We start from the raw sequence: 16369 nt of genomic DNA on the forward strand, positions 1-16369 counted from the left end.
GTAGTGTGCACCCACAGTGGGCACAGCCTCTGCCACTCCAGGCTAAAGCACAGATGACTCTGTGTTATAAGACACTCTGTGCACTTAGAGATTCTAAACATGAAGTTTACTTCATTATTCTATATACTTCAGAAATAATTCACATAGGCTTTTGCCTTCTGGAAACTTAGAGGGACCAGAGTCCATAGTAAGAATTTTAAGGAAACTGAGCTGAAGCTCAACATGTCACATCCTGAAGATAAATCAAGGCTAAATTTTGAGTAGAAAATCCAGTGTTCCTTCACATTCTTAGACCAGGGTCTGTAGGAAACTAGTGAATGTTGGTAAAAACACAAATGAAAGTCTAGTAAGGATAACACATGTATCAGCATAGAACGTAAGTATATATGACAAAATACAAAGGAAATTATTACTTCTATACTCTAAGGGGAAATGGAATGAATATACTTATAAAGCCGGACCAAAAAGAAAATCAAACAAAAATAAAAACAAGCTCCTATACACAGAGAACCGAGGTCTAGAGGGGACCGGGGACAACTTTGCTGTCTATCCTCTGTGTGCTCTGGTGAGGCGGTTTCCACCGCGGGCTGGGTATGGTGTTGGTTTGAGTGGGTGCCCTTTTGGGGTTACTACCCAGAAGTCCTTGGGTGTTATGACTCAGAAGCTCTTTCTCTTGAGAGTCAATGCGACTTCATCGGTCCTATCAATTCAGTGACTCACAAGATGCTCACGATTCGCCTCTACTGTATGTGGCACTTCTGGGCATGACAACCCACCTTTTTAGTGGGCATGCTGGTGGTAATTTGAAAAAGGGGGCCACCAAGGGTACACATGAGAACCATTTCTAGAAATGACCATTTGATCAAGAAAAAATATTCTTCTTGTACATTAGCCACACGTTGAGCTCATTAAAAGGAAAAACAAAAACAAAATCACTCTGTTTTATTGCTGTGAATATGCTACAAGGCTGGAGGAATAAATTTACATAGGTAACTGTCCTTTCCTGTTTGGGGACTCGAGTTTTGAGCCTGTGGATTCTGTAGACACAAAGCCTGTCATATCTCACACTTCCCACCCATGGACCAACTGGAAAGAGCCAACAGAAAGTTACCGATTTCTGTCTGTTTGGGGTACTTCTTCCGGATGTGGGACTCACAGATCCTGAGGTGTCCAGCTCATCTGCAGAAGACCATGATGACAAATCCTGCAAGAAAAAAGGTCACATTCAACAACTCCACATCCCAGAGTACCCAGGGACTCAGTTCCCACCTCAGCCCTCTTCATCTTCATCTACATCTCCATGATGAAGGTCAGGCACTCCGCAGGCAAACCTGATTCAGATGACAAGACTGAAACCGAGTTCTCCTAGCTTACCAGGGATTTCTTGGTATAAGCTTGGGACTTCTGGAAACCATAGCTAGTGTTTATTTTTGTGGCTTTGTTATCTCTTTGTGACTTGGGTAGATCGGGCTGATTACTGGCTTGCTGAGGCGGGAGTAGCATGGTGAGGGAAATCCTCTTTATAAGTACAGGTCACTCAGGACAGACAGAGTCCAGTGCATTTATGTTCGAAGCAAGTGAGAGCTATCTAGGAGTCTGCTTTGTAAGGTCAGAAAAACCGTGTTGCTTCTATTCTGTTGTGACTCTGGGGAGGCTGTGCTTTGAATACTTCCAGATGAATGAGCAGTTTCGTGCTTGTGAAAAGATTTCACAACTGAATGTCTGAAGTCTGACTAAGTACCACTGTATCTATAGGCACACGTCTCAAAACTAACAATGTGACCATTGTAGAGTTTATTTAAGTGGAAAAATGGGCCAAAACAAACACGAAGCGGTCCATTTCAGTGAATGGATGCATGACTGAATGGATAGATTCAAAAGGAAGAGTAGACACTCTCCTCAGTGTTTAACACGAAACTCACACACAATGGCTGCTCTGGTCTGTCACAGTTGTATATGGGAAAACATGTCATTTCTTAAATAAACAGTTGAAATTAAATGCCACAGTAGTCACAGCAACAGGGTTGGAGGTAACAGGCTGAAGAGGTCTCTTGGATTTCACAGAATCAAAAGCACCGTCCTGTTATAAAAGTTACGAGTCTGCTTTTGTATTCTGAGACAGCTCTTGAAAGAGCGGTGACAGAGAGTGGCCACTCTGGGTCTGACAAGTGGCACGTCCGAGCCTTTCTATGATGGGTGGAGACACAGTGCTTCAGGCTGCTGTCGGCGATGTGATGCCACACACAGTGTGTGAGGGCTTACCTGCTGACTGCTTGACATGTCTAGTAACTTCTCAAGATCCTTGATATGATGGCTGACCTCCTTCAGGAGAAGTTTGAGCCGGTTTCCAATCACATGGACCTTTTCTTTGGCTTCTAGACAATCTGAACCTTCAGCATTCACCAAGAGTTGGCGAGACATGTCTTGTAGTGAGGCCACTCTGAGTTGGGACTTCAGCAACTCCTGCTTTATTTGCTGCGTGTATGATAGGAGACAGTTCTTTAAGATGTTTCAGTACTTAGAGTAACTTGCCTGCATGGGCTCTTGTATCTGCAGCCTCCACACAGGACTGAAGCTCACATGATGTGACACGGGGGCTCCATGCTAACCTATATGGTCAAGTATGTTCTAAAAGACCTCCTTCTAAGCCCAGGATTCTCATTGGACACATGGGTTCATAGTAAGAACTATGGGGAAGTTTAAACTGAATAGGGGATGTGAAGATATTGACAAAGGAAAATCCTATGAAAACGGGATCAAAGATAATCTGTTAGACAGAAAAATAAAACATTAAAATCTAGGTACAGTGAAACTCAAATATGGGCATACTCTAAGGTCTAGCTAAATCGTTTTTAAATGCTCTGTGGTGATTGATAATTTCTAAGTTTTTGCCAGAGGTAGAGGTTGAATAAAAATATGTAAGGACTACTATCTCCTATTGGTTTCAAAGATCCCTCTAATGGTGAATGAAAGCTACTAATTCAATAGTTTAGGTTAATGGGCTCTAAGTGCTATGCTACAACATTGTACAGTCACAGAGAGAGAGGATGAGAAGCACGGTCTACTAGTAGAACTCAAGCCTGCTTCCTTATCAGCTATAGCAATCACCCAGCTACACTGTCTGTTACATTGTTTCAACATCCTTGAATATGGATTTTCACAGTAAATTTCCAGGTGAATTTAGTGCCAGAAAAAGCTTCTATGAGATAGATATATTTTGGTTTTGCAAGATATAGCAGCAAGTTATCTCATAGCTGTCTGCAAACTTGCCACCAATGCTTGTGTCTCTTTTACCTGGCCTATTTAATTCCTCTTGAGTGTCTTAACTGTCTTTTTTTTTTTTTTCATCTAAATAGGTTGAATTCAGTTTTACAATAATCCACTAAGTGCATTGTGCTATATACTGTTAACTATCAGCTTGGCAGAATCTACCATCACAAGTCTCTGGCCATTCCTTTAGGGGATTGCCTTGGTTGTGAGAGGGACCATTCCTGAAACTGCATAAATGGAGAACAAGAGCTGAGTGCTAGCACTCACTCACTCACTCACTCACTCATTCATTCACTCATTTCTCTGTTTTCTGGTAGTGAATGCAATATGACCAGCTGCCCCAACATCCTGCTATTTGGCCTACCCTGCAAATATGGATGTAACACAGGGCCCCAATGGAGGAGCTAGAGAAAGTACCCAAGGAGCTGAAGGGGTCTGCGACCCTATAGGTGGAACAACAATATGAACTAACCAGTACCCCCAGATCTCGTGTCTCTAGCTGCATATGTAGCAGAAGATGGCCTAGTCGGCCATCACTGGGTAGAGAGGCCCCTTGGTCTTGCAAACTTTATATGCCCCAGTACAGGGGAATGCCAGGGCCAAGAAGTGGGAGTGAGTGAGTAAGGGAGCAGGGCAGGGGGAGGGTATAGGGGACCTTTGAGATAGCATTTGAAAGAAAATATCTAATAAATTTTTTTAAAAAGAAAGAGATATTAAGGAAAAAAATGAGTAAGTATATTTCCCTAAATGGCTGCCTTAATAGACACAATGGGACTGAGATAAAGAACACTTAAGACTAGTACAACTGGGCAATGAACAGTTAATCATGTTGTCCTGTGTGATGTATACAAATATTTGTTTCATGAATAGAAACCCTATAGAACTAAGCTAGAGACTTTAGTTAGAGCACAAGTTAAGAGCATGCAAAGGTTTTTTTTTTGTTTTTTTTTTGTTTTGTTTTGTTTTGTTTGTTTTTAATGTGCCTTTAAAAATACCAGCAGTTCTCACCATGAGTTGCTTGTGATGGTCCTGAAGTGTCTCTGGGTCAAGGGTTGAATCAATTGGGACAATTTCATTTTTCCTTCTGTCAATGTTTTCTAGCATGAGAAGCAAGGCATGGCTCATTTCATGGAACTCCTATAAAAAACAGAGAGCATAAAATAATAGCAGATATAAATAATTTTCTAGAACAGATTTCAATTTCTTTCTTTCTTTCTTTCTTTCTTTCTTTCTTTCTTTCTTTCTTTCCTTCCTTCCTTCCTTCCTTCCTTCCTTCCTTCCTTTCTTCCTTCCTTCCTCCTTCTTCCCCTTCCCTTCCCTTTCCTCTCCCTCTTCCTCTTTTACTCTTTCAGGACATGGTTTCTCTGTGTAATAGCATAAGTTCGCGGCTACCATGTAGATCAGGCAAGCCTCAAACTCACAGGGATCCGCCTGCCTGTGCTTTCCAAGTGCTGAGATGAAAGGCGCACACCACCACCCAGCTTCAATTCTTTGCTATGGCTATCATCAGTAAACATACAGCACCATAATGACCAGTAGATGAACCATCTCTGGGGTCAAGAGGCAGGCCCCTGCTTGTGATAGGAGGTATAGTAGCTATGCTCTCATCTCGGCAGCCTTGTTGTAACTCACACAGCATGATTTTATCTGTTTACCTAAAGCTTCTAACTTATCCTTGTGGGACTATTTAGGCAGAAAGCACACTGACATTAAAACACTTAATTTCTAAGAAACAAAACGAAACCTAGTGGTGCTAATAGATAATCTGAAAAGAAACAACTCTCCTCTGTGTGCTCACATTTTCCCATTTTTTTTTTAAGACACAGGCTCAATTCTATAGCCCACTCATGTATCTTCTGACATCCTTACTTGACGTTGTTATTGATGAGCCTCTGTATACAAGACACTGCCTTCAGTAGACACGGCAGAAACACAGGAGAAAGGACACCCACTTCCCAGGGCTTCCCATCCTGCCCTATCCCACTGCACATAGTCCAAGGCTGGCAGAGCTCAATGCCCTGTGTGAACTGGCCCTTGATCTTCTGATCTCTTCCTGTTTTGCTGGCTATAACCTGGTCATACTACCTTCTTGGGTGCTCCTAAGAGAAAACACCTGTGCATACTTCGTAGCCCTCCCAACTGCTGAACTCCTTCATAGCAACAACCTTCCAGCATCAGGTCAGATGTCCACAGGATCCTTTGCCCTCTGTCTTAGTCAGGGTTTCTATTCCTGCACAAACCATCATGGCCAAGGAACAAGTTGGGTTTTGAGGCCCTCGAGGTGCCTCATCTCAGCCATTGAACTTGCCCTGCTGGCCATGAGTATGTTCCAAGCTCCAGTGAGGGAGGAATCCACCTACTCGAGGCTATCCTGCCCAGTCTGCCCATGCATGCCCATGCCCTGCTTTCTGGGAAGTCACATCCCTGTTCGGGGAGAGCCCCATTAGGGCCAAGGGAGGCCCCATTCTCAGACTTTCCCAGGGGCTGAGAGCACTCAGCTCATGGTAGCTCCGCTGATGTACTTCCTCCCCCCTTGATCACTAATAATCTAATAATGCCTTATAGCTGGATTTCATGGAGGCATTTCCTCAAGGGAGGCTCCTTTCTCTGTGATAACTCCAGCTTGTGTCAAGTTGACACACAAAACCAGCCAGTACACCCTCCCTTCCGTGATGACTTTTTTCCATTATGGTCCCACATACATCTATCAATTCCTTGGATAACTATTTCCTTACCTTACATTTATAGTCTTATTTGTATGTGCATGTGTGTGATATGCCATGACACACATGTAGAGTTCAGAGGACAACTTTCAGTTGTCAGTTCTCTCCTTCCCCCATTTGAATTGCAGGTTGGTAGCAGGCACCCTTATCCACCGAGCCAACCTGTCAGTTTCTCCTTAGATTGTGTTGTTATTGTCTCAACTGCTCTGAGCCTTACCTGGCACACAGAAGAAACTCAATACTGGCATAGGTGGGTGAATAAAGATCTGTCATGCTTGCTGTATTGTGCAAAACTTACCTGTCTAAATGTTTGGTAAATGTGTTTTGAGTGAGTCAATGACATAAATGAATGAGTCAAAGAAAGCTTGCCCACTTGGTGAGCACTGGTTTTTAATCTAGAGAAAAGATTAGACAAAACTCCTTGAACGTAGCTCACAGGTATAGATTCTCCCATGATAAGAACAGTTACCTCATTCAAATGCTGCCTTTGAAGAACATCCACATCCTTCAAGCAACTGTAATGTTAGGGTCTGGTCTGCTATCATCACCCACCCTAAGCCCTACCAACCTGGCACTGCATCAGTGCATCCTGCAGCAAGCCTCTCCAGTCCTCCAGCAGAGAGCACACTCGATCCCATCTCCCATTCATCTGGGATAAGCGATCCTGCAGGTCATGACTCTCTTTGCTGTCAGCCTGGGTGAACTCAGAGCTGCAGAGGTTGATGGAGAGGATGATGGCTTTGCGGTGGTCCACGGCTTTCTGGAGCTCCTAAGGAGGACAGTCAAGCAAGAACAGTGAGAGAAACAGCGTTTAAAAAGCACTTTGAAGACCCTTGAAAGCATTTTACTCAAATGATGGAGAGAGCTCTGTTGTTAAAGGTAGAACTTGAGTGCAATCCCCAAAACCCACATAAAAGAACCTGGTTTGGCTGATGCATGCTTGTAACCCTGAGTTGGGAATGGAGACTGCATGACTACTGGGGCTTACAGGACACCCAGCCAGTGTAGCCTACTTATTTAGATCTGGGTCAGTTAGGAACCCTGTGACAAACAAAAAGCAGAGAGCATTATCAGAATCACAGTCAAGGGTCCCCTGTCCTTCACATGCACATGTGAAGTGTACACATGGACACAAACACACACACACACACACACACACACACACACACACACACACACACACACACACATACACACACACATACACACAGATAATCCGTATTTCAACTGTTCACATGAAAAAAAGATGTTACATTTTCGTGCACCGTTACATTGTCAGGATGTTTACCAGGTCTCTGCAGAATGAGAATTAGAAATTACAAAGGGAAAAGTATTCCCCGAGGGAAGGGGAGTGTCAGAGAGCGAAAGGATGGTCAGTAACAATGGCGGAAGGAGTCTGAAAAACAGTGGGAACTGTCAACCACAGCAAAGCTGTAGACCTAGCTGTACAGTTGAAGGAGAACGACATTGGCTTTTACAAACATTTCCGAGTGCAATCGTTGAAGTTTACTAAACCAATGACACTCAGACTTCTGTGTGGGAGAGTGAAATGAGAAGCTCTTTGGGTCCTGATGCTCTGGGCTCCAATGGCCTGAAATGCAGGCACATTATCATGCAAGTTAACGATGACGAGTCAAAGTTCGTGGCTACGGGGAAGAAAATTATTTGGCTACTTCATGACTTAATCAACTTAGTTGGACCTCAAAAACAAACAAACAAACAAACAAACAAGGCAGCAAAATAAGCAGGGAAACAAAATCACTAGGCAACAAGGAAACAGTTTAGGACTCAGTACCAAGAACCTGAGTTTTTTAATTCTGAAAGGTTTGAGTCTGCGTACTGGCAAACAGCCAAAGATCCATACTGGGTGAGCATTCTGACGATCACACTATACACGGTAAATTTTCTTATAATTTCTTATTATTTCTGTCATGTTCCTAACTCAATTTAATTTTTTTTTTTACTTCCAATAGATCTTCAGTGTGATTCTTCAGATGCCACCACGAAGACAGCACACATCAGGAGATGCTCTGAAAGGTCCTCATTTACTCCCTGGATCTGCTGACAGAGAACAGAGATCTACTGACAGAGGATCAGGGAAAGGCGTGGGACAGGTGTCTTTTGCTCCCCACACAGGATGGCATCCAAGACCTTGCTTTCTGGCCTCATTTTGCTTAAGTCTGAGATTCTGGCCAACAATAGGTGTCTTCTTTGTAAAGGGGCCTGCTTATAATGCAGTACTACTTAGATACAATGCTTCAGCAATTGTAGAGAAAATGAATTTCATTATGTATCTCTTGTAAATCGCATCCCTCACGTGTGCTTTGTCCTGGAGGTCATGGGGCTGGCTCAGAGAGCATCCCCTTGGATAATACTCTGGGGATTTGAATGCAGGAAGATTCATTTCTGTGTCTGGAGGTTTAAAGGAAAGCAACGTGATCATCAAAAGAGAAGCCGAGATAGTATCAATATGAAATGAATAGCATATTCTACAGAGCATGGGAACACAAAGGGAGCATGCACATTATCCCAGGAGGCTTTGTTCGAAGAAGAAACATGTTTTCATGTTCTCCAGACAAAAATCACAGGAATTACAGAGCTACTAAAAGGAAATGCAGCCCCAGGTCTGCAGGGGACACTCGAGGGTCTGCAAGGGAGTACATCTCTGTGAGGGAGGATGTCTAAGAACCAGACCTGTAATTAAGGGACAATGTCTGTGCACTCACCAGCCCAGAACAAAATCAGAGGCCACTGGCAAGTGTTTCATCACAGAAATTCAACAGATTTGTTTTGTTTGACTCATTTCTATGCAATTGTTTTTGCCATGGCCCTAGTGAATTCAGTAACTTTCACTGATGGGAGACAGTCATGTGATTTCACAGCGTCTCCCCCGACTCACACTAGAGTCATCTTGGGAACGATTTCTCTCCAGCTCTACAGAGATGAGTGAGGCTCTGTTCAGACCTGCATTCCTTTTATGAAGAAATCAAATAGGTTCTACAGGTCGCAGGTCCTTTACTGAACCTATCTGGCCATTCCTTAAAATACTAATTAACTAAGCTGTTAAGTGATAGTTTACAGGATAGATTGATGGATCACATGGTCTTCTTTTTTGACATTTTAAAACCAAATTCATAAACAGTGTGGGGTTGAGATGGTCAGAGAAAAGGAGAATATTCTATTCATTCCTGTTAGACATTATCTGATTATAAAATGTCGCCAACAGTCTCAGGTGTCAAATGCTTGATCTCCAGTTGGGGAAGTTCTAGAAATTTCTGAGCTGGTTCTTAACCAGTAGAAATAAAGGAGAAAGCTGTCTCCTTCCAAGGCTGTTTATGGTTCCCCATATGTTTATTTCTTCTTGCCTTGTTTCCAAGTGCTATGAGTTGAACATCGTCCTTCTCCACATAGGCCTGCCACTGTGATGTTCTGTGCATGTGCACGAGGCCAAGCTAAGCAACCACCAACGAAACCCTCAGAATCCAACAGTCTTTTCTTGCCTTTTATAGGGTTGATTACATTAGGTGTTTCTGTCATGTTGCTCAGAAGATTAACCCAGATACTTTCTGGCTGTTGCCCTGAAGAAGTGAAAAACTAGAGACAAGTTTATGAATGGACTGTTCAGGGAGATGGCACTGCCAGTGATTGATTCACCACACAAATGTATCTGAGCTTGAGACCTATAACACATATAAAACAAACAAACCAAGGCATGGTGGAGTATGCTTACAATAATCCTTATGATGGACAGGCAGAGATCCCTGAAGCTCACTGGTTAACCAACATACCCAATGTAGACATTCTAGCCAATGAGAGACCCTGCCTCAAAGAAAGAGAACCAACCAACCAAAAAACCTCTACAACCAAATGATGAATACAGAAGTAAGATTGTCCTCTGGTCTTCACAAGCATAGGTGCATATATGTACTTCTGCACCTACATAAACATGTCTACACACATGTACACATGTGCACACTCACAAACACATACACACCCAGAGGCAGAGACAGAGAGATACAGAGACAAGGAGAGACAGAGAGAAAGAAACACATTAGCTGTTACACATGACCTAGGTCTTCTGGCTGCCGAGGAAGGAAAGCGGAGACAGGTAGGTACCTTGAGCTTTTTGATGTGAGACTCGATGGTGTGGATGTCAGTGCTGAGCGCCAGGTGCTGGAGCCTGTCCAGCTCCTCCTCTGTCTCTCCTAGCCAGGCCCAGATGTTGTTGAGGTCAGAATTAAACTGCTGCCACTTCTGAAGGTTCTGCTTCATCCTCAACTCCTTGCTCATTGCCTGGGCCTGCAGGAGCTCCCAGCGGTCAATTACACCTGGCAGGGCACACACAGAACAGTGAGCAGGACTTCTACACCTGTGAGGTTTAGGGAGCACTTTAGATATATATGGTGGCTAACTTTAAAGGGCAATGAAAAGGATAGTGATGTCACTGATCATTTCTGCTGCCATCTGTTAATTGGGTGTAATGGCTCTATTACACCTATTGCTTTCTCCAATGACAATGGTGGAAAGCACATTTGCCACTCAGGATTTAACACCATGACAAGCTTTATGAGGGGTGCAGAGCATGTGAAGAGATCAATCCGTCCTTGATCTGTCAGAAACTGACAATGTAGATCAGACAGGGCATTTGATTAAACGGAGCAGCAGAAGACACATCATGTCAGGATACTCTCCGTCTCCTGCTGTCCTGGGATACATGCTGTAGAGGGAGGTCAAGCAGCTGGTGGAGCCTGGTGTGACAGTGTGGTTTGAGGTCTTGTTTATGGCTCCCTCGAGCTGAGGGCACAGTGCTCACCAGCTGTCTGAGTCTCTGTGCTGTTGAGGTTAACGAAGCCAGGAAAGCTCTCTTCCTCCGCCAGCTTGTGCTCCAGTCTCCTCACGGAATCTATGCTGCCACTGCACTCGCCCAGCAGCTTCATCTGTGTAGACAAACCAAAAGCCAGCTCTGTCATCCTGTCATGTCAACCCTCACAAGCACAACGTGCTCAGGATCAGCATCTTTATGGTCCCTCAACAAGTCAGTGGCTGTTTTACTTCTTGGTCTTGCTCCAGTAAAAATAAGCAGAAATCAAAATATGCTGTTTCAACAGGACACATACATACACACACACACACTCACAAGACCCTTAAAGACACACTTTGTATGCATGATAGGCATGTGAAACGCCTGTGTGTCCTGACCCCATTAGGGTCAAGTGACCCTTTCACAGAGGTCACCTAAGGTGATCAGAAGACACAGATGTTTACATTATGATTCATAATAGCAGTAAAATTAGTTATGAAGTAGCAATGAAAATAATTTTATGGTTGGGGGTCACCACAACATGAAGAACTGTATTAAAGGGTTGCAGCATTAGGAAGGTTGAGAACCTCTGTTTTATGTGAATCTTCAACAGATCAAACTGATCTACAGTTTAAAGGTCACAGTCCTTAGCTGGAGAAGCAATATCCAATTTTTGGCAAATTGTTTCTTCTTTCTCTTTACCAAACCTAAATATGGAAACACTAATAGTACCACAAATCCCATTGGAACAACGTTTACGTTAAATAACTGAAATACTTAAGGGTTCTGAGAAATATGAAAGCCAGCTGTTTTATGAGAAAAATGTACAGCAGTGTTTAATAGTCATCAAGGGACTAAGTTCAAAACTCAAAGTAAAACACACAGTATTCAAATATTAAAAGAACAGAACTGTAGCTAGGCTTGGTTGCGCAGGAGCAAGATCCTAGCATTTGGTGGGTGGAGAGAGAAAGATCATGAGCCGGAGACCAGCCTGGCTATATGACAAGAACCTCCCTCAAAATAAAGGAAAGCAAAAAATACAAGGTAAACTGACCCAGGACAGGGCTTTCAGCACATTCTTGTCAGCAGACTATAATCTTGACTCGCAATGTTTCTCACAGTGAGAACACTTGCTACTTTTGACTTAGGTGAAGCGTCACCTCAGTGAGGTCAATGGGGTCAACATGAAGTTATGCTATGCTTGAATTTAATCTTCTACAGTCCTGAAGTTTGCACCCAGGTCCTTGAGCATGCTAGGCAAACACTTTACCACTGAGCTGCATCTCCAATCCTTGTACTGCACTTTAAAAAGAAGTTTCACGAAGGGTATTGGTAACAGAATGTGCAACAAGAACAGCTTTCTCCCTGATTCCAAAATGGAGGACCCATGAGCGCTGATGAAACCACCAGGACTTAGCTTTCCATCCCTTTGATCAAGAGCTAGGGGAGAGATTTACTTTAAAATTCTCTTGCTTAAAGTATATAGGTAGGTTGCTGACAAAAAAAAAAATGTTTGGTTGGCGACTACAATGTATAGATTTTATTGGATACATTAGCAACAGAAATCACAGAACTGGTAGAGATATCTTCTCCCAAAGCCTGCTCTAGTTAGGATGGCTTCCTTCAGACTCAGCACCCACAGAGCAGAAGGTGGGGCTAAGAAGTAGCTTGGTAGCACAGTGCCAGCCTAGTGCATACAAGGTTCAGTTCTCACCATTGTGAAATATCCTCAAATCAAAAGCAGAAGATTACAAACACTCCTAAGGTCATGAAATAAATTAAGAACTAAAGCAGCAACAATAATGAAATCTCATATTAGTAATCCAGTGATAACCTCTGTCCAAAATTTATTAGCTGAATTTGGACAGGCACCTAGTGACATTTGGAAGTGAAAGGTTTTGGTTGTCTTCAGCTAAGTGGATCATACTAAGTTCTCAGTGAAAGGTAACAGGCTGGTGGTGACAATGGGCCTCAGGGCCTGCCATCAAAAAATAATCTCAAACAGATTGATGGCCTTGTTTCACACACCCATGTCTTAAGTACAGAGGTGGCCCTTGACCACCTCTGTACTTAAGACCTCACAGAGCCCATGCGCTGCAGACAGATGGGCTGTTTTGGCCAGACCTGTAGGTCGGAAGCATCATGCTAGCTGGAGCACTCACGTAGCCCTTGTAGCTGGTGTCCAGGTCTGGCCCTGTGGGGGTTTTGCTTCTGAGGATATTTGCGGTTTGCTGTATCTGGAAGCGGCTGTCATCCAGGGCTTTGTCCAGTTGCCTCATCTGTGACTCCAGTGAGCTGGGATCCCCTGTGGTGCCAACCATAAGAGTCACATCGTCTGACTTATTTCAAGCTTGTCAGTCAAGAGGCTTCATAAAGCATTTGAGCTATGGCAAAGCAGAAAGTGTGTGTCTGGGGAATCATAAAGCAGGTTTAGTGCTGTCCTGCTAGAGGGTTAGACATTAAAGCCAGTAAGTGTGCTTCCTAAAGAGACTCAGCAGCCTGGGCTTGCAGAGAGCTCTGCAGTGGGTTCTGAACAGCCTCTGAGGGTCCTGCTCCCTTCTCTAGCCATTCTCAAGGCAGAGTGCTATACACAGTGGAAGGCTTTCCCAATAATCTGCAGTCACTGGCCACACCCCAAGCACCAGGAGACAGGTGCTTCCCATACTTACTTAGCTAGCAGGGAAGGCTTCACCCTCAGATTTGTCTCTGTGCATCTCAGAGACATCAGTACCACTTAAATCCCTGGCTGCATGAATTCAAGTTAACCAAGAAAAGACTAGCTCAGAATAAGCATGTGTAGAGGATGAAACAAAACCTGGCTTCTGTCTCTTCTTTAGCCATGTTCTTCCTTGCTGCCTAGGTTCTGGCTCACCCTCTCTTAACAGCTTTGCACTTATGGTATGCCTGTGGGCATGTGTTTGCAGTTATGTGTTTGCATGTATACTGTAGTCATTGCTGGCCAAGAACATTGATTATCTGAGTAGCACAAAGCCTGGGTGAAAATAACAAATGAATTAAGCTTTCTAAAATGTATTCCTAAGTCTACCTAGCTGGAAATCATCGAGAAAGTCACTGTAAAACTAGCTTGGTTTTTGACCTTGTGTTGGCCTCCAGAAACTACAGACAGCTATAAACTAGATTCTGACTCAGAAACAGCAATGGTCTCCCACACGTCCTGACCACTGACCCGGGCCTTCAGTGTGCTTAAGTATGTACAAACTAGTACAAACTAGTGCAAACGAGTACAGGATATTGAGCAAAACTAACTTCTCTTTTCAATGCTTCGGGTTTCAGAAGTCATACTCTGAAATGGCAGTCTAAGGATTACAATGTCATGGTGGACATTTCTCATTTGAGGAGGCAACACTTTTGAAATCAAAAGGAAATGCTTTATCGGCTGCATTATGTTCACACCCGCATGGGGGCTGCGGCAGAGCGTATAGCCAACATCGTTTGTCCAGCCAGTAGCTGGTCACTGCGTGACCAAGTTAGCACCGCCTTCCACCAATGGGAAGATGAGAGCACATAGTCTGAGCTTTGGCCTCCTCTCCCTTCAGCTGTCACTGGGCATGGAGTTCTCTGTAACGAGACTGGTTACCACTTGACAAGCTGAGGATCTACTATCTCATGACCTGGATATGGAGATCACACTCTTGGTGTGGATCAGTCCGCAGTTTTTCCCCCCTAATGCAGGAGGAAGAGAAGAAGGCTGTGCCTTGGCATGCCAGAGCTGTGAGAGGCGAGGAAGCTGAGGAGGAGGGGCTGTTGGACCACAGTGGGTGTGGGGAGGAGGTGCGTTCCCACTTTTTATGCCTACCAGACGTATTTCTGATTGCATTTTCTGTGAGTTTTACATAGGCCTCAGGGTTCTCGGGGATGACTACATCTGCAAAAAGAGCACAGTCTGAGTTGACAGCTAAGTGCTGGACCCCTCTATTCCCTGTGGTGGGAAAGTAGTTTGCCTCAGGGAAAAAAAGAGAGACTCGTTCTTGACGGTCACTGGCACGAAGGGGAGAGCATGTATGCTTGCCAAAGGCTTCATGTAATGTATCCTGCTAAGAATTCATACTGACTGTTTTGTCTGCCAGTCACTGCTTAAAGTGCTTTTATCCTCACAGGAACCCTAAGAATACCCAGTAGTATAATTTCCGTTTTATAGATGGGAAAACAAATGACTAGAGGAATGTGGTTCCTCACACAAACCTATAAAGGCACTCAGTGGCAGAAGACAGATTCCCTGTTGATGGCATGTTAGCTTTGAGAGAAGGTCTCTCACAGCACAGCCAACCCTTCAAGTCTCCAACTTCCTACGTAGCTGTGGTGGTTTGTAATGAGAAACACCCGCCCCAGGTTCACTTGGTCATCAGTTCATGGTGCTTTAGCAGGGAACTGTGGAACGGAACCTTTAGGAGGCGGAGCCTTGTTAGAGGAAGTATGTCACTGGGGGCGGGGCTTGATAAGTTTCTAGCTTATTATACTTCCTCTGCTCATGCTCTGCCTCCTGGGTATGGGTAACAATGTAACAAGCCAGTTTCTTGCTCCTACTCCCAAGGCTGCCTTTCCTGCTATGCTTTTCCCTCTGGAAACATAAGCCAAAACAAGTTTTTCCCTTAAGTTGCATTTTGGTCATAGTGCTTTATCATAGCAACAGAAAACTAACCAATACAGTGGCAGAGAATTATTCTGAACTCTTGATCTTCCTGTCTCTACCTCTTGAGTACTAGGGTTTCAGATGAACAACATCACATCTGGATTAGAATGGGAATTTCTGTGCAGACAGCTTTTAGAGGGACACTGTTGCCTATATCTGTGTGTGAGCCATAAATGAGAATTTAAAGTCTTGATAGCCACATTAGGATAGTCATAAACAAGTGGATCACTTTACCTCTAAAAAGCAGCATATAATCGTCAAATATAGCACTAAGTTTGTGTTCAACCTTTGTTTTGAGTCTTGAAAAGTGACCCCTGCATATAAGTGCATTTTCTGTCTGTAATCAACCTCAGCGAGGGCAGTCTTACTTCAAGGCTTTCTGGCCATGTCTAGCAGAGGGCTGCACGATGGACTATGCTGTCCTCTGACTGTTCATGGCTTTTGTTTACCTTCTGTAAGGTCCTCTTTTCTCAGTCTTCCCCCACTAAATGTGATGCTGCTTTGTTCTTCTTCCTGTTCCTTTCAGGATGCTTTAGCTGTATGATTTCCCCCCTGCACTCTCAGAATTCCTAATTACACACAGACGAATCCCTACCTAATATGCATCTGCAGATAAACACCTAGACCCATGCATCTGTCTCTAAACTGTAGGCTCTGGGAGTTCTGTAAATATCTCAAAATGGGGATGGATGCAACTAACATCTGTACCTTCACAACTCAACTCTCTCATCCACCCACACCACGTGTCCTCTGAGCCCAGGACCACTTTCATCTTCCACTTAGATGCCTAATCCTGAGTCACCTCCATCTCTTCCCAATCATCTGATAATGGAGAGGATTCATTTCTCACGATGTATCACCCCTTCTTGGTGCTGTTTCCCTAATTCAGGTCATTATCTATGCTCATAAATAACACTTGTCTGA

General features: G+C 43.8%; 1 protein-coding gene across 24 annotated transcripts in view; it reads right to left on the reverse strand.

Moving 5' to 3' along the window:
- The window catches only part of Syne1 (spectrin repeat containing, nuclear envelope 1), a 530501-nt gene that overhangs the window by 10463 nt on the left and 503669 nt on the right, over positions 1-16369 (reverse strand). For 15 of the 24 annotated variants that reach the window (NM_001347732.1, NM_001347711.1, XM_011243092.3 and 12 more), the window contains 8 exons: positions 14612-14680; positions 12957-13099; positions 10807-10930; positions 10110-10321; positions 6562-6762; positions 4279-4407; positions 2263-2475; positions 1112-1204 (listed from right to left, as the gene is read on the reverse strand). In NM_001347732.1, coding sequence (NP_001334661.1) covers positions 1112-1204; positions 2263-2475; positions 4279-4407; positions 6562-6762; positions 10110-10321; positions 10807-10930; positions 12957-13099; positions 14612-14680 — 1184 coding nt within the window. The remainder of the gene's footprint in view (positions 1-1111; positions 1205-2262; positions 2476-4278; positions 4408-6561; positions 6763-10109; positions 10322-10806; positions 10931-12956; positions 13100-14611; positions 14681-16369) is intronic. The other 9 variants (NM_001079686.1, NM_022027.2, XM_017314047.2 and 6 more) reach the window with 1 other exon arrangement.

Source organism: Mus musculus, chromosome 10 (assembly GCF_000001635.26).
Source record: "Mus musculus strain C57BL/6J chromosome 10, GRCm38.p6 C57BL/6J".
Lineage (NCBI taxonomy): Eukaryota > Metazoa > Chordata > Mammalia > Rodentia > Muridae > Mus > Mus musculus.